The 18,724-nt window shown below is 46.1% G+C and overlaps 1 protein-coding gene across 1 annotated transcript in view; it reads left to right on the top strand.

The window, feature by feature from the left end:
- The first annotated feature begins 338 nt into the window (after positions 1–338).
- Positions 339–18,724, top strand: part of LOC144734726 (uncharacterized) — a 48,568-nt gene continuing 30,182 nt past the window's right edge. Inside the window, exons 1-10 of the mRNA XM_078617063.1 lie at positions 339–403; positions 8,857–8,948; positions 9,718–9,780; positions 10,257–10,314; positions 11,301–11,471; positions 12,801–12,938; positions 14,487–14,669; positions 15,718–15,878; positions 16,809–17,007; positions 17,489–17,638. Coding sequence (XP_078473189.1) covers positions 377–403; positions 8,857–8,948; positions 9,718–9,780; positions 10,257–10,314; positions 11,301–11,471; positions 12,801–12,938; positions 14,487–14,669; positions 15,718–15,878; positions 16,809–17,007; positions 17,489–17,638 — 1,242 coding nt within the window. The 5' untranslated portion in view covers positions 339–376. The remainder of the gene's footprint in view (positions 404–8,856; positions 8,949–9,717; positions 9,781–10,256; positions 10,315–11,300; positions 11,472–12,800; positions 12,939–14,486; positions 14,670–15,717; positions 15,879–16,808; positions 17,008–17,488; positions 17,639–18,724) is intronic.

Below are 18,724 nucleotides of genomic sequence, written 5' to 3' on the forward strand. Positions count from 1 at the left end.
CCACCACCATCATCAGCCATGGTCACTCCACTGCTGGATGAAGGACTCCTTCGTCGTGGTGACGTCACCGCGTTAATACGGCCAGGCCACGCAAAGCGTGACAAAAACGTTAAAAACCGTTAAAAACGGTCACGCGTGCGCGATGACGTCCACACAACATTTTATTTCACGTATTTACGTGGTGACATCACCACGTCCGCGCGCTTCACCCGCAACAGCTTAACGCGATTACGTCACCACGCCCTCTCAGAACGTGCCCGCGCTGTGCGTGATGACGTCACGCGCAGAGCCTTCGCGCCTTCCCCCCCCGCCGCCGTGATTGGCTGGAGCGTCGGCACGTGACGCGGCGTTGTCGTTGGCGTTTGTTTTTGAACAAATGGCGGTGAGGGCGACGCGCAGGGAGGTGAGAGGCGAGGCGGAGGAGGAGGCGGCGGAGGCGGCGCGGGGTTAGCAGCTCGCGGCAGTAGCGGGCAGCCAGGGCGCACGGCTTGCCCGTCAATTGGCTGTCCTGAGGGGAGATTTAAAATGATAACGGCAAGGGACAGATCATTTGTATGGACTGTGTGCAAGCGGTAACAGGTCTGGCTCAGCGCGCGAGCGGTTGAGTCTGAGTCTGGCTCGCTGCCCGAGTCTGGCTCGCTGCTGGCTCACTGCATGAGTCTGAATCGCTGCCTGAGTCTGGCTCGCTGCTGTCTCACTGCCTGAGTCTGTATCACTGCCTGAGTCTGGCTCACTGCCTGAGTCTGGCTCACTGCCTGAGTCTGGCTCACTGCCTGAGTCTGGCTCACTGCATGAGTCTGGCTCACTGCATGAGTCTGAATCGCTGCCTGAGTCTGGCTCGCTGCCTGAGTCTATCACTGCCTGAGTCTATCACTGCCTGAGTCTATCACTGCCTGAGTCTGGCTCACTGCCTGAGTCTGGCTCACTGCCTGAGTCTGGCTCACTGCCTGAGTCTGGCTCACTGCCTGAGTCTGGCTCACTGCCTGAGTCTGGATCACTGCCTGAGTCTGGATCACTGCCTGAGTCTGGCTCACTGCCTGAGTCTGGCTCACTGCTTGAGTCTGGCTCACTGCCTGAGTCTGGCTCACTGCCTGAGTCTGGCTCACTGCCTGAGTCTGGCTCACTACCTGAGTTTGGCTCACCGCCTGAGTCTGAATCACTGCCTGAGTCTGGCTCGGCGCTTGAGTCTGGATCACTGCCTGAGTCTGGCTCACTGCTGGCTCACTGCTTGGGTCTGGCTCACTCCCTGAGTCTGGCTCACTCCCTGAGTCTGGCTCACTGCTGGCTCACTGCTTGGGTCTGGATTACTGCTTGAGTCTGACTCACTGCTTGAGTCTAGCTCACCGTCTGAGTCTGGCTCACTCCCTGAGTCTGGATCACCGCCTGAGTCAGCACTCTGTAAACGGGACCAGGTCTAAAACAGTTGCTGAGCCCAGGCCCAAGATCCCAAGCGGCCAGCAACAAATAGCGCTATCAGAGTTGTAATAAATAAAGAATGTAACACGTTTATGGAATTGAGCTCGGTTATAGGTTAGGGAAAATTTATGATGGGAGGGAAATTCCAAAGTGGAGCAGGATAGAAGCATGAGGAGGAATGAGTGATGTGACCTGCAGTGTGGTTAGTGGGTGTTTGAGTAACCGATTGAGTCAGTGTAAGTGAGTGGATGAGCGAGCGAGTGAGTGGGTGAGTGTGGGTTAAGGGCTTGAGCAGAGCTATACGAGTGAGTGGATGAAAGGGGTGAGTGTGTGGTGGGTAAGCGCTTGAATTAACTTTTGGGTGGTTGGTTGAATGAGTTATGTTGTGACCCACAGTGTGGCGAATGAGTGGGTGAGTGTCGCCGTGATTAGACGAAACAGTCTGCTTGACTCTTAGTCGTTGGGCCAGACCAGATATCGGTACCACATAAGGTGGCAAAACTTCAATGGTGCCATTTTTTTTGTTACACCAACAGAAGTAAAATAATACATGATAACTTTTCCAAGTGATAATTGTTTTTTTTACCCTTTTATCTGGCAACAAAACTGACACCTTTTTTACAAGGAGTCATGTTTGCATTGACCACAATACCTGCGGTCGGAATGCAAACTAAAAAAAGGTGTCAGTTTTGTTGCCAGATAAAAGGGTAAAAAAATTATCATATTTTGCTACTGGCAAAGGAGGTTCCAATGGTGCAAATGCTTTCCAAGTGACTTAGTTAAGTCTGTTTCAAGCAGCTTGTTTGCTCATGATCATTTACTGGCAGGTGAGGCAAGTACTGGTGGTTCTGTATTATTTCTGTTCAGTAAAGTTATCTGAAGTGCTAACTTTACCCTCAATGTATTGTTAATGTACCTGTTAAGATTATTAGGTAAGGCCAGGTACTACTTGCAAAAATAATGATTTTTGTTCATACTCTTTGGTTCTTTCGGTAAAGTCACGTAGTTGAAAAATACAAATAACATACAAATTATAAATAATACATAAAATATAAATTTTCACCTACGTGACTTTACCGAAAGAACCAAAGAGTATGGATTCTTGCAGTCACGAAAACTTCAAATCTAGGATTTTTGTTCAGCTTGTCAATTTTTTTTAAATATTTTGCTTCTATAAATTGTAAACGTTCATAACATGCACACAATTAGTACCAATAACATTGTTATTGGTAATAATTGATTATTAAAATCATTAAAACTAACTATTTATAATTTATACATAGTTTCTACGATTTTATACAAACTTCGCCAAGTAAACAAAGCCTTAAATTCACGTTTTTTTGCATCTTTCATCGCAATTTGTCTCCGCATTTTTAGAAATAACCTAGTTGAATTGCATATCATTGAAAAGCTTATTCTGTGGAGCAGATGTCTGGCTTAGTCATATATGGCTATTTACTTTGCTGTCATGGCAATAAGAGGGGGAACACAAGTATAACTCTCAAATATCATTGCTACTAGCATCACAATGCCAGAATTGGCATTGCAATTTTCTCAAAATGACATTTTGCATGCCGAGTTTGACAACTCATGTTTCATAATAGGTCAAGCCACATAATTCTGCATACTGGTTCCTACTTGGAATGGCTAGAAATGTTCAGAGGAATTTTTTGATATCTTTTGTAATTTTCATTTTATGTGGTATTATACATATTAAAAAAATAGGCGAAAATCTAGTTTTTTAACATGTGTCAAGTTTATTTTAACATAATTAACTGAAAGAACAATATTTTGACAAAAGCTTCTGTAGATTACCAACCAATTAGTTATTGATCACATTAAAACAAACCAAACAGTTCTGACTTAATCTCCTAAGTCAATATTGGGTTTTACATAATATGCACATTTGTGCATATTTAATGCGATAACGCATATGCATAAATGAATGGGGGGAAAGTCACAATTAAAAAATATGTAATATTTTTGTGTATTTTCATCTGGTAATATTTTATTCTGATAAAAGGACAGGAATTTTTTTTGCCTATTCACCTGTATTACCTCCCCTTAATTTAGTTAAGATTAGTTAAGATGAATTTTACCCTTTATCAATGTTAGTTTTGCTTTTGGGTTGTCACTCTCTGCTGCTGTCAATGTGTAACCAAAGTACTGACAGATTAATTCATTCATAATATGTTTTTTGGGTCAGATCTCGTTATTTATAAATGTGTCGTAACCCTCCACCACCCGACACGGCCAAACCGTAAAAAAATGTCACGTTTTTTAAAGGACAAAATAATTCACTTCTCTAGCCCACCGGTGTGTTGAAGTGAAAATCAACAGCATTTTAAAATTTGAGTACGACGTTTCGCTGATAATTACAATCAGCTTCATCGGGCAAGAATGGTGAAGCTCTCCTGTTGCTTCCGGTCTTAAATAGAGCAGCAGTAGGGTGACGTCATCATTTAATTCAATCTGGTGCAGTGATTCGAGGCAAAGAGGGGGAGGGTATTGTAATTATATAGATTGGTAATCATTCAATTGCTATTCATTGGTATTTGTTTCCCTTATAAGGAATTGTATTTATTTAATAATACGCTTCCAGGCCGCACTAAGCTTGTAGCTTTCAGGGCGATTGAAGTTATTTCTGTTTCTCTCAATTTCAATGGATTCTCTAATTAGTCTTGGCCAGTAATAATTCGTTTTACACAACACTTCAACGTTATCAAAATCAATTGAGTGTCCTTGTTGACAAGCATGCTCTGCCACTGCCGACAGTTGTGTTTGAGATAATTGAATGTTTCTTTGGTGTTCTTTTAGTCTTACGCTGATGTTGCGTCCCATCTGTCCAATATAGCATCTGCCACATAAACAATTAATCCGATATACACCTTCTTATTCTCAGGTTTTTTCGGTAAAGTCACGTAGGTAAAACATTAAAAGTAATGAAAGTAAAATAAAACAAAATAAAAATAAAATTCACGACGTTTCGGAGGCAACACAAGTCTCCGTCATCAGGTGGGACCGTTAGCTGATGCAGCTAATCTGGCTGTGACGGTCCCACCTGATGACGGAGACTTGTGTTGCCTCCGAAACGTCGTGAATTTTATTTTTATTTTGTTTTATTTTACTTTCATTACTTTTAATGTTTTACCTACGTGACTTTACCGAAAAAACCTGAGAATATGAATCATTGCAGTCACGAAAGCTTCAAATCTAGAATTATACACCTTCTGTTGATAATTTAGGCAATTCGTCTTTAGTGCCAGATACCAGTTTTTGAATGATGATGACGTCACCCAGCTGCTGCTCTATTTAAGACCGGAAGCAACAGGAGAGCTTCATCATTCTTACACGATGAAGCTGATTGTAATTATCAGCGAAGCGTCGTATTTACATTTTAAAATGCTGTTTATTCCCTCTTCAACACACCGGTGGGCTAAAGAAGTGAATTATTTTGTCTTTTGAAAAACGTGACACATTTTTTACTGTTTGGCCATGTCAGGTGGTGGCGGGTTATGACACATTTATAAATAACCAGGTATTCAGGCAAACAAGGTTAGCTGAGGACCCACCATCTGTGAAATTCCACGACAAGATGACCAAGCAAAGTCTGAAGACATTCTCCAATATCAGCACATAAACAGAACATGGAAATAAAGCACAGGATGTGGTTCTGAAGGCAGATAGAAACTTGTTCAGCCCCATAATCCTGGTGGCTGAAAGCAGGAAGATGAATATGAAGGATGTCCTTGCCCACCCACTGGGCCCACTGCCATGGGTACTGGCACATGCTGATGGGTCCCTACGAAAAACAAACAAGTCTGCACTTAACTGAGAGCTTGAAAAGAATGTGTCTCCTGCAGAAGACATCCCAACCTCATCTACTTCCATCATTGATGGAATGAGCCTGGTCCAAAAAATGAATGGCAACAACAAAACCTTTGCACAGGTGGCAGAGTCAGCCTTGACCCAGGTCCTCCACGAGGGGGCACAGAGTGAGAGGATTGATGTTGTTTTTGATGTCTACCGACAGACTTTGATCAAAGATTCTGAACGACTGAACCGGGGTGCAGACACCACTCTCCAGTACAAGAACCTTGCAGGGGGACACCATGTCCAGCAGTGGAGAAAATTCCTGTGCAGTCTCTCCAACAAGATCAGTCTCATCAAGTTTCTGGAAGTGGAAACTCCCACGATACAGAGAGATGCTGCATGGCAAGGTGTTGTACATGACCTGTGAGGAAATCTGCTATAAGTTGACAGAAGATGAGTGTGAGGAAGTAGCAGACCTGCACTCCACCCATGAAGAAGCTGACACCCGTCTGCTCCAGCATGCATTGCATGCAGCAAATGTGGGCTTAAAGGCAGTTATCATCACAGCTGAGGACACTGATGTCATGGTGCTTTGTCTTGGCTTCCAGAAGGACATCACCTGTTCCATTTACTAGAAGTGTGGGACACAGAACCGCACACGGTTTGTCGATGTCGGCAAACTGCAAGGTCACTTGGAGCCAGCATCTGTGACAGCCTAATTGGCTTACACGCCTTCACAGACTGCGACACTGTCAGTGCATTTGCCGGTCGAGGGAAGCTGAATGTTCTGAAGATGGTGAGAAAGAACACTTCCTGCCAAGAGACTTTTAGTCGACTGAGGCAGTTATGGAATGTGAGTGATGAGCTGTTCCAGAAAATTGAGCAGTTCACCTGTCGCATGTATGTTGCTAATAGCAGCACTGGTGAGGTGAACGAACTGCGCTACCAGCTCTTTTGCACCAAAAGGAGAGAAGTCGAGTCCAGCCAGCTCCCAGCATGTAGAGGCTGTCTCTTCATGCATGGTCAACGAGCCAACTATCAGGCAGCAATCTGAGAAGTGCTGTCTGCAAGCTAACCCTGTGGTGCCAAGCCATACTGCATATGGATGGACAGACGATGATGGCAAGCTGGCCATTTACTGGATGCGCTCCGCACCCATACCAGATGTGGTCTTGGAACTGCTAGCATGCAAGTGTGTACGTTCATGTAAAATGCTAAGCTGCATGTGCCTGTCAAATGGACTGACATGTGCAGATTACAGACCTGCAGTAACCAAAAACTGCAGGATGATCCAGAACCTGACTTTGAACTCGGGGAGTCAGATGACGAGATAGCCAAGCAGTTTGAGTGACACAGGGTGGTGATTTTGATGGTATTACTGTGGTAGTAGTATACATTGATGCACAGTGTGGTAATTCTAGACTTGGTTACCCTTGTTAACACCATCTAAGTACACACAGAGCTTGATAACAATAATGTAACCTTCTTCACATATACCCATCACTATCGATATATATGGGATTACATGTATCATTGACTAAGTATATGTGACTAAGTATATGCGAATGTCAATGTTTATAATATTCAAGTAGTTCCTTACCAATGGTATTCCTTATTATCCTGTGTTTTCATTGTGTATTTAAACCAATAAAGACCAGTTTGTGACCTAACTAGCTTTGGTCTAGGTAATTTTTCAGTAATAATGCCCATTTCATCATTCCGGACGCCTGTCATAGGGTATGGGTATAAAAGTCATGGTATCTACAACTAAGCTGCCACTCCGCAAAGGTTATAATTTCAGAATATGTCCCACACACATGGAGGATTACAAAAATCATTACTACACTTTTCCACCTCAAGTGGTATCAATAAGTGATTTTTTTGGTCTGGGCCCATGGACTATCTATTTTGCGGATGAATCGACGAGTGAAGTTCACAGGAACAGTGAGGCATGGTAGCAATTGCACAGGTGGCAATGTACGCTGCGAAAGAAGTTCAACACATAACGGCTGACACGGGTAGCAATCAGAATCAGAGCTATAAAGCTATTTTTCACAGATGTCCAGTATAGGGGCGGGTAAGAATGTTACAACAACAAACAAGACAAAAATCATGATCGTAGTGCAAAGTACAAGAAAGGTAAACATATCGCCCAAACACATACAAATAAAACTAAACCATCCCCATCCTACCAGGCAAAGCCCAACGATGTATAAACTTATTTTTCCGAAGCGACCTGCCCATCATAAATTAAAGCCCAACGAAGTTGCCAATCATTTACTACATTTATTGCACCAAAATAATCTGAATAATATCAATGCAAATTGCTCGAGAAGGGAGGATTTACAGGGGTTGCATAGAACAAAAGTTGGGAAATGTAATTAACATGGCTAATTAATAACCAGAACTGTGTACAATGGAAATCTAGGCTGAAATCAGCGAGCGACTGACAAGTGGAGTAGTTTATTTGAGATGTGTGGGAACCTTGCTCCGGTGTCCTGATTTCAAGTTTATTCTAAGCACATCGGAGTTCTGGTGACAAGCATAGCCTCGATTGCAAGAGTGATCAAGAGCGAGCAGTTGCCTGCGATTTCTGTTCAGGTTTGTTTTTTTGCGGACTGCGTTGAGTGAGACAGATCGGGCCTGTTTGAGTAGAACCTCGTACGGTTACATGGTGGAACTTGGGACGAGGTCTGTTTCAAGTTTACCGTATTTTGTTTAACCAGGTGGGAACTCGAAAGACCAGGATAGTCTCATCTGCAAGAGTGAGTGACCTGGGTCACCACAATTTACAACAATGCAGCAAATATAAAGAATCAGAGAAACAAATTTTTTTTTACAGGAATACCTTTCACTTTCGTCTGGTTAGGGACCAGAGCATGGACGAATGTCAAAAATGGACGACTTCAAAATGGACGAATGTCAAAGCAGAGCCTTTATTTGGCTTGCAAATTAATTTTGGCGTGAAAAACGTGCATGCAAATAACTACAGTAACTATATAACTCATGCGTGCGAAACCTAAATAAACAGCAATAAAAGAAGAGTAAACCTAAGAATAAATAGACAAAACTAAATAAATGAACAAAATTATACCTTGAAATCATTGTTTTATTGCGTAAGTGGACGATGAATATATTGGTGATTTAGGGGGAATCTAGATTCATAAAATGAATACTGTACACGTGTTTTATAATCACGAAAATAACTATGAACACTAGTATACTGTTATCACAAAAATAACTTAATTAATTGTTTACAGTATAATCACAGAAATAAGTACGTTATTAATAATATATGAATAAACACAAATATAAGAGATGCTCGCTGAACGACTTATATTCAAAGACTGAACGAAAAAGATGGCGCGTGGCGCGAACGTCTTGGAAGGTTGGGGATGAAATCGGATGAAAGAGTTAAGCACGTGGACGAAATTTGAAATGTGGTTATAGTTGAAAACGGCCAAAAGAGCGAAGCGATGAAAATCAAATGGGCGAAAGTCAAGGTATCACTGTATAAGATATCTAAAACAATGCACCAACACGGTCCAATTGACTCTGTTGCCTTCTAACTTGATTCTGAGCCAACGTATGCTTCTGTTGTTTTGCGATTTTTTTTTCCGTCTTTAGTTGGCGTTGGAAAAGGTGCTCGGGATTACGTTATCATCAAGCAGTGGACTCTGCTGTGATCCCAAGACTGGCTTAGTTGCCTATCCTGCAGGGTGAGGGAAAAGCGTGATGTGTGATGTACGCCTGCAGCTTACAGCGGAACTGGACTTTGGGTGCTCTGCCTCCTTTGTGGTATCGCACGTCATACCTGTGAAGTCATACCTGTCAACCCGTGTACGGTTTACCCGTATTTGTGTACAGGGAAAGTGAGTTTTCAGGTCCATACAGTGTACAGCCGTTTCAATATGGACAGACAAAATCTTTTTTGTCTATTTTGTGTTTCGCCCTCGTGATGGGACTTTGTAGCATGAACGTTGAGATATTAAGGGCATGGGGTGACCAATAAAGTCTGAATTGGTCTGTAATAAGGTAGGGCACTGATAAGGGGTTGACATGTATGGCACGTGCACAGCCCTTTGGCAATCCACTGCTGGATGGGGTGCCTCCACGGGTCGTACTGCTTGTGAAGGTTGTTTGACCGCCCCTCTGCACACGCTGGTCAGTGGCGGGTTGGTAAATGTGGGGGAGCAGAGACGTACAGTACAACACTGCATTTTTCTGCACTGCCCTCGGCTATGGTTTTATACTGTACAGAAATTAATGTTTTTAAAATATACATTTCATTGTATACTGCACTTGTTATCCTATCAGAGACTAAAATGATTGCATTTCAGTTCAAATGCTTGTATTTCAGTTCAAATGCTTGTCTCTTGGCTGGGTATGCAGATATTTTTGTATTGTAAACATTGGAGAGTGTTGCTGAAATAAGGGTTGTTGAAAAGGCTTGTTTTCATGCTGCATCCATTTGCGGTTTCTTTTCAGATGTACTGTGGTCATCTTCAACCCAAAGAAAGGGAAGCAGACCCATATCTTCAATGCATCCAGGTAGAAGCTTCATAATTGCTTTGTTATAACTTGTATTCAGACCTAGATGTAAGCTGACCTGTAAAGGAGCTGCATGAGGCAGTGACGTGGCCCAGCAGTAGCGCATTCTTTGATTGTTGCAGAGGTTCGTGGTTCGACTCCAAAAGGCTACCCTGGTCATTACTGCAGGTGTATGCACCGTGAAATACTAAGCGACGTCCGCTTCATTCACAGTGGACGCTAAGGGTCCCGTGTCGTCATTCGCAGAAGAGTAGGCCACTGTGCTTGCATCATGGTCCAAATTTTAGACGCGCAAAAATACAAATTGCTTAATTGGGAAATACATTTCAATTATTTAATCACACCATACTGCAAAAACACTTTGCAGGATCCCCCTGAAAAAGAGATTGAGGCTTTCTTGGGTAAACCAGTGTAGTAATAATTATACATGCTGCTGAATGTATTCGTTATTGACATAATTTCTTTGGACTGTGCAGGAAGCCCATTACGACGTTGGCGTTCTCGCCAGATGGGAAGTATCTCGTGACGGGCGAGGTGAGAGTCATTTGCTTCGTGCAAACTCACGCTGCGCTTGCCGCGCTTGGGACGTTCACGCGGTCGTGCAAACTTTTACAAAACATTACGTCCGCAAAGTTCATCTCAATTATGCTATCGGCATCGCGTTACGGGGCAACGATTTTTTTTCTTCCGATTGCTCGCTGAGCGGGGCAACTCTCTGTGTGCGTTCGAGAACGACGCGGTAGGAGGCAGAACTTTCACCCGCCCTGAAACCAAGAGTAAGGTTAAGTTACATCAGAGGCAAAACTAATATATTTTTTATTTTCAGAGATGGAGTTTATCCAAATTAAGTGCAGAACTAAAATTGATGATGTCTCCTCTTTAGTGCAGTCATTAGGCTGTAACCATCAACTGACTATACTTGAGAACACAGACAAAGATCCCCCATATAGCCTGAACAGACTTTTGGGGCAAGTGCTGTTAGCGAGCACCTCTCCCTATTGGCGTGTTTTTTACACATCATACCAGGTACTCATTTGAGGCTGAGTCGACCTAGGAGAGGCCCAGGCCCGGTTCAGATAATTTCCGCTGGTGTTGGCTGTGAGCTGTAATCCAACCCGTGTCGCCAGGTTCATAGTGCAGCACGCTGACCGCTACTACAATACCGCTCCTCGCACATGAGAACACAGCTTGAAGTCACAAACCCAGAAACTCAGCTGAGTTAGGTTACTGCTTTGACCTCCGAATCAACCGACCGACCACCACATTGATAATATTTTTTTTTTACTGGCAACAGAAAACAGTTTGCCCAAATTAAAATGGAGCTCCAGTTCAGCCTTTCCAGATTATGATCTGTATATCTATTACACGCGGTAACAAGTGGTTAATGACCGTTGTCTTCATTCAAACACAACTATTTAAATCCATAGTTGCATTAAAAAATGTTCTCTGTATTATTCCGTTATGAACGTGTGCGCGGTGGTCTTGAGAACCATTTGGTCGTCTGGTGTCGATGCGTGCAGAGCGGCCACATGCCGGCCGTGCGGGTGTGGGATCTGGCGGACAGGACCCAGGTCTCCGAGTTCCAGAGGCACAAGTACGGGATCTCGTGCGTGGCATTTTCTCCCAACGTCAAGTACGTCGTGTCCGTGGGCTACCAGCACGACATGATGGTCAACGTGTGGGACTGGAGGGTGAGTTTCTGGGGCGGTGGGCGCGGTGTGGCTCATGTGTTTGCATCACGCGAGCAGCGACGTGGCCCAGCGGAAAACTAGGGCCGTATTATCCAATAGGCCACAGTATGCACTGTGCCTAGGGCCTACTCACTCACCCACTCACCCATTCACTCACTCACTCACCCACCCACCCACCAGGGCCGTATTATCCAATAGGCCACAGTATACACCGTGCCTAGGGCCTGCGAAAAAACTATTTCACCATGCTTTTGTTTTTATGACAATGTAACCAGGATATCTTGTTGAATAAATATATGTATAAATAGCAAGAATAGGCACAGTGTATATACAGAGGCAGTGTCATGCCAATCTTTTTTTTCATAAAGCGAGATAAATTTACATCTTAAAATGTTTCTTTTTGCACAATCTCATTCTCAATAAAGAGCAGTGCAAGGGAAGACAAGGCGGCGTTGTCCTATGATTGATCGGAGACAGTTTTTTTGTTATTAGCGGCTGTAGTAACATGGGGCAGCAGTACCAACTGTAGAAAGTAATCACTGAGGGCCTACGAAACAGAAGTGCCTAGGGCCTACAAGAACCTTCATCCGGCCCTGCGGCAAACGCGTTGTGCCGCACGTCGCAGAGGCTCGCCGTTAGAATCCCGTGGGCTGCCCTGCTGGTTACCGCGGGCGTTAAAGGTGCTATGCTGCCGTCAGCTTCGCTCCCGGTCGATGTTACAGATCCCCTGATATCAATTGAAATTAGAAGGCCGTTGTGTGCCGGAGTTGCTCTCCAGATTTTCCAAATTCAAGAAATTATACCCGCAAATTACTCAAATGGGATCACACACAGCATCTACCACTGCTGTGAAATTACTACAGATAATGTCTGAAACTTAGTACATTTCCTGATAGCCCTGCCTTTTAAAAATGGCACGAACTTGTTATCACAAAATATGTTAAGTTTTGCTCGCTGCTGTTAATACATTAAAACTAAACTGTTTTACCAGGTAACACCCACTGAGCTACTCATTCCTTTTCAGAGACGACCTGGCCACAAATGATAGCTCATCGAAGTGACTTTTATCATCATCACACCTGGGAATTTATAGCAGCAGCCAAATAATCTAAATGCACGTTGTTTCCAAATGTGTAGGGGAACACCTAGAGAACAATTCACGTGACCCCGGGGGGGAGAGCGAGAGACACGCAAACTCGAAACGTAAGGCATAGTCAGGGTCAGGATCGAACTCGCGAGCTGGTGCCTACAAAGGTGCTGATGCGTCCGCATGCCGTCCCTTGCTGCCCTTGCTGCCGACGATGGCGTTGTTGTTGTTCCCGTTGGCAGAAGGGCGCTCTGATCGCGTTCAACAAGGTGTCCAGCAAGGTGACCGCAGTTTCCTTCTCATCTGACAACAGCTACTTTGTGACGGTCGGTAATCGTCACGTCCGCTTCTGGTACCTCGACGCCTCCAAAGTCTCCAAGGTGTGAGCGGTTACCACTTCTTTTTCCTCTTCCTCCTCTTCTTCCTCCTCTTCTTCCAATTCCTTCCCTCCCCCCCCTGTACAGATGTAAGGATGTTAGACATCCTTTGATTGCGTCTTTTTAGGACATGGGGGGAGGGTGACATGGATATCATAAAAACCATAACCACAGTAAGGGGGGCGCTACTGCAGGAGGATAGCTAGGAGGTGGCTTGCTAGATAGTGATTGGTTGAGAGGTTTGAAAGGGGGAGAAGGCAGGAATGTTTGAAAGAGGCAAGGGGGGATCCGTTTGGGACTGTTAGAAGGGGGGATTTGTTAGAAGGAATGCATGGGCTGGGATTGGAGAGGGGGAGAAGAGGAGGATAAGAGGGTGGGGGAGCGAGCGGTGGCTTGGCAGAGGGAATCAAAGGGGGTGGTGTTGCCTCGCGGTGAGCACTGGACGTTGTTGTTAAGGACAATCAAAAATGTATCCAACAAGTGCCGCCTTTGGAGTCCTTCATTACACAGCCTTGAACAGACTATGCTGCTCGCAAGTGCTGTTAGCGAGCACCTATTAATAGTAACGCTACATTGGGTTTTTATTTTATGATTTTTCATCATACATGCGGGAGGAAACACCCCGAGAAAGCTCACGCCTTGCGCGAGGGGGCAACACTCTATCCCCTGTACAGATGGAATCAGATGATGATTATAAACTACAGAATCTACGCTGTATGAATACATCACCTACTTTAGTGGGAATCTATGGAATCAACGATGATATTTGTTTAATGGTGATGGTTGTGATGATGATAAATAACGATGGTGATAGCTTGACGATATGATATGATGATGTTATGTGCAGTGTATTATCATACCCAGTGTTTGTCACGATATAATGAATAGCCTAGGAATGTCTTCATACAATGGAGGTTACTTTAAAATACAGACTTATAGCGCCTTGTTAAGTCCGTATGATTATTTTGGATTTGTCCACGTCTGCACAAATTTGCGTTGGAAGCACCCTCCACCACCCAACGCAGCCAACATATATGCAATTGCCATGCCTATAAGCGTTTAACAACAGCGTGCAAATTATTATTGCTTTAGCTCCCTCACCGGTGAGTATGGAGAACAATTCCCACAGACACATACAGCAGCCACTCGCTAGACGACGTGTCGCCTGAACCGCTTTGCGCGTCTGCAGGTCCCGACTCAGGAAGTCGGGGATACAAAATCGTGTGTTTCCTTACCTGATGTCAGGTGACACGGTTATTCCGACTTCCTGGATCCTGTCCCCACGGTGCTTTTGACGCAGTTTCAAACTAAGGAGTCGCGGGTATCCGTTCGCTACATTTGTTTCCGTTAAACGCTTGTACACGTGACAGTTTAATGTTTGGCCTAGGTCGGGCGGTGGAGGCTTTCCGTGAAGGAAAAAAATGACCAGATCGCTACGTGGCCTAACCCAAAAAAAATGTATTATGAATCGTGACATCGGCTGCCGAGGCCCACACGTGAACCTCGCATTGGGAGACTGCTCGACTGTATGTCTGGTCTCGTCGGTTTCAGGCGAACCTGACGGTGCCACTTCTCGGCCGCTCCGGACTCCTCGGAGTACAGCGCAACAATTTCTTCTGCGACGTGGCGTGTGGGCGGGGGAGGATGTCGAGCAGCACGTACTGCATCACGTTCTCGGGGCTGCTCTGCGAGTTCAACGACAAGCGCATGCTCGAGAAGTTTGTGGACCTGAAGGTTCGAGCGCGTTCTCTAATTGCGTGCAGATTATTTATCTTGCTATAAATGTCCACGTGATTATGAGCCACTTTGTGGTCCTGACATTTGTGGCCAGGTCACTTCTGAAAATGAAACTAATAGCTAAGTGAGCTTTACCTGGTAAAATAAGAATATTGAAGTTTTATTTGTACATATTTCAAATTGATTTATTTACCTTTCCTATACTTTTGCACTCCTATCATGTTTTTATACTGTTTGTTGTTGTAACGCTCTGACCCGCCCCCACTGGACATCTTGGGAAAAGAGCTTTGTAGCTCATCGGATTCCTCCACTCTAAATAAATATTCTGATTCTGAATTGCAAATACCTTCAGACGTCTACTTATTGATTCATGTGGCTTCTGTAGAGCAACTGTTAGATATTCAGTTGTAAAATATTTAGCCATTCAATTGCTTTGTGGGTTTGTGAATTATAGACCTTACCCACCCACCCAATAGAAGGCGCTAGTACTTAATGTCCATACTTTCGAGTGGGCTTCCTTTATACGGCACCCTACAGTATAAATTATAGGTCCAAGCTGTCCGGTGGATCATTGCGGAGCCCCGTTGATTTCACCAGAATGGACCATCACAGCGCTTGGTGAATCTGCCACCACTGGTGTAGGCTATGCACCTTGTCAGTGCAGTCTCCTGTCGGATTACGAGCACGTTCAACACCTAGACCTTGTGTAAACCATCTCGTCCCCATCCAGCCACCCGTGCATTTGCACGCAAGCCGACGCATGTGCACACCCGCCCCACGCATGAACAATCTGGGACGTCCCCGTTGACTTGCGGAGTCTCTGCAGGGCTTTGTTGGCATGTGCAGGGCGAGTCAAAGAGCCTGCCTTATTCATGGTGGTGCAAGTTTACAGACGGAGGAAAGTGAGAGGCAACGAAGCGGCAGCACGCGACCGGATGCCCTCCCTGTTTTCCGTGCGTCGTTCATGCGCTTTCTCGGGTTGCGTGCGCGCGTTGCTTGGTGACCCTTGGCAATGTGTTCGAGCGGCGTGTCCGCTCCCTTCTAGACGCCGATGGCGAGCTGCATCTACGTGAGTGAGGAGCTCATATTCTGCGGCTGTGCCAACGGAGTGGTGTGCGTGTTCGGCGCGGACGACCTGCGCAATGTGGCCATTCTGCCCAGGCCGCACTGCCTGGGTGTGGACGTGGCCCTGGGCGTGCAGCCGAGGTCGGTATCCTTTGTAGGGGGGTTTGTTGTTGAAAAATCAGAAGAGGTTTCACCCTATCTGGCAATAAAACAGCAGGTGTTAAGATGTTGAAACACCAAATAGAAACCTTTTGCAAGGAATCATGTCTGCGTTTGTGGTGAACATGCAAACAAACATGCTCTAATAATAGATGCAATGTAGTTGAAATTGATTGGCCTGCGCCAGAGACAGCCTTCTTTAGGTCCTAGTCTCACCGGTGTCAGACCAGAGAACACCACAAGGCGGACAGTACAAAGACAATGCACTATCAGAGTATTTATAGCACGGGGTGAGCATCTACAAAATGGGACCTTTTTGCCCGTATCAAGGTATTGCCAGAAAGGGTAAAACTTATTTCTATTTTTTCACACTTTTATACTGGCAAAAAGGTCCCATTTTAGGTTTCTTGTTGTAGTAATAAAGTTGCTGAGCACAGGCCTTAAAAGCCCAAAACGTCAAGCGGACAGAAACAAAACAGCACTTGAATTGTAATGAGCAAGGTTGTGATGAGAAGAATTTGGGGGGAAAATAGATGATGATGATGGTGGTGGTGGTGGGAGGGGATTCCAAGTTAAGCAGTGTGAGGGAAGACACAGAAAAAAAAGTGTCGTGACCTGCATGCAGCGTGGCGAGTGAGTGAGTTGGTGAGTGTTATAACCTGCAGTGTGGCGAGTGAGTGAGTTGGTGAGTGAATGTGTTATGACCTGCAGTGTGGTGAGTGAGTTGGTGAGTGAGTGCTGTTTATGATCCTCAGTGTGGTGAGTGAGGGAGTGCGTTGTGACCTGCAGTGTGGTGAGCGAGTGAGTTTGTGCGCGAGTGACCTGCAGCGGTGTGGTGAGCACGATTCTCGGGCCTGCCGAATCTTTTCCCGTCGTGGCGACGTAGACACGCCTGCGATTCTTCCCTCCCAGCCACCTGTTCGCCAGCAAGCTGGACGCGCGGTTCCCGGACACCGTGGCGCTGACATACGACTCGAGCAACGCGTGGCTGACGTGCGTCTACAACGACCACAGCCTGTACACGTGGGACGTGCGCGACGCGCGGCACGGCAAGCGCTTCGGCAAAGTCTACTCGGCGCTCTACCACAGCTCCTGCATATGGGGCGTTGAGGTATGCACACGCGCGTGCACGCACCGCCTTGTGCGCCGCCACACACATATCGCCGCACACACATCGCCTTGCGCACACTGCCACGCACACCACCACCGCACACGCCGCCAAAGACATCACCGCGCACACCGCCAGGCACACCGCCATGCACACCGCAACACACCGCCACGCACACCGCAACACACCGCAACACACCGCCACCCACACCGCCACTGCACACCACCACGCACATCACCACACACACGCACCCAGGGCCATATTCACACTCGTGGCCCAGCTCAGACTTTCGCCGCTCAGTGTGTGATGCCCCACAGCACTGTGTGTGTGGTCCCAGGCTAGGTGCGCACAGAACCGTGTTATGGCTGTGTGTGTGTGTATGGTGCCGGGCTAGGTGCACACAGCACTGTTATGGTCGTATGTGTGTATGCTTGGTGCCGGCTAGGTGTACACAGCACTGTGTGTGTGTGTGGTGCCGGGCTAGGTGTACCCGGTGCTCGAAGAGAGCAGCCCAGCGTGCCTCCCTCCTGGCTCGTTCCTCACCTGCTCTTCCGACAGCACGATCCGCGTGTGGAGCATCGACGCGCCGGCTGCCACCCAAGCGCCGCCCTTCCACCGAAACGTCTACAGCAACGTACGCCTCGGCCGTGCACACACACTGCTGTCGGAACACGCTCGCCTGGCGCACCGATGCTGGGCACGGCGCTGAGCTTCCAGGGTTCGAGTACAGATTTTGGCCGCCCGGGATTAAATCGTGTTTTTAAGTTTAAGACACTTCGAAAAAACAATAATAGGAATTTAAATGTATGAAACGCCCTTAAACAAAAGTTCTATGGGCGCCACAATTGTTCCCAGGGGTAGTCTCATTTTCCAGAGTGACCTGGGGCGTTAGTCTGCCAGCACGAGGGAGTCCTCGCTTCAAGTCGATTCAATCAACGTTTCGTTATTCCATCGTCAATACAATAGGGACCATATTCCCTTATATTGGTAGGAACCACCTGGTTCCACCAGCCCACAGGGGATTATTGTTTCCGTCCGTCGTGCATGGAAAATGGGAGGGGTGGGGCTGGGTGTAGAGGGGAGGGTGGGGAGGGGCTGGGTGGGGAGGGAGGGGCTGGATGGGGAGGGTGGGGAGGGTCTGGGTGGGGAGGTTGGGGCTGGGCGGGGATATAAGCGATAAAAAAACGCCATACGCCCACTTCACATCCATCATTGGCGAGTGTTACTTTATTAAAATGTATATTTATTCGTATTTTTTTGGTATTTGAATGTAATGTATATTCTCTTGCTCAATTTCATTTCACAACTTGCATTTTAGTTTGGTTAAAAAAGTGCGTACACTGAAACGGAACCCCCGACTTCACTTTATTTCTTGTGGGGGGAAAAATTTGTTTTCCTGAACGTCGCTCCGATTTAAGTCGCACTTATCAGCAACGCAACTGCAACGTTTGGCGAGGACTCGCGATCATGGGCGACCGATCGCCGCGCGTTCTTCCCAAATTGAGTCCTTTTTGAATTTGGAAAATGTGGACCCCTGACGCACAGTGATGGGATCTTTCAACGTGCACTCCACAGCGAACGACGCCTATCATTTTACGAACGTTACAACCGTGCTATTAACCGGGGCGGTCGCTGGGTTCTAACCGTGAACCCTCTGCATCAAGTTATTGCCGGGGCCACATCCACTGGCCCATGTTCAAACACCAAATAGATACCTTTT

This window comes from Lampetra planeri, chromosome 52 (genome assembly GCF_965212315.1).
Source record: "Lampetra planeri chromosome 52, kcLamPlan1.2.h2, whole genome shotgun sequence".
NCBI classification, from domain to species: domain Eukaryota; kingdom Metazoa; phylum Chordata; class Hyperoartia; order Petromyzontiformes; family Petromyzontidae; genus Lampetra; species Lampetra planeri.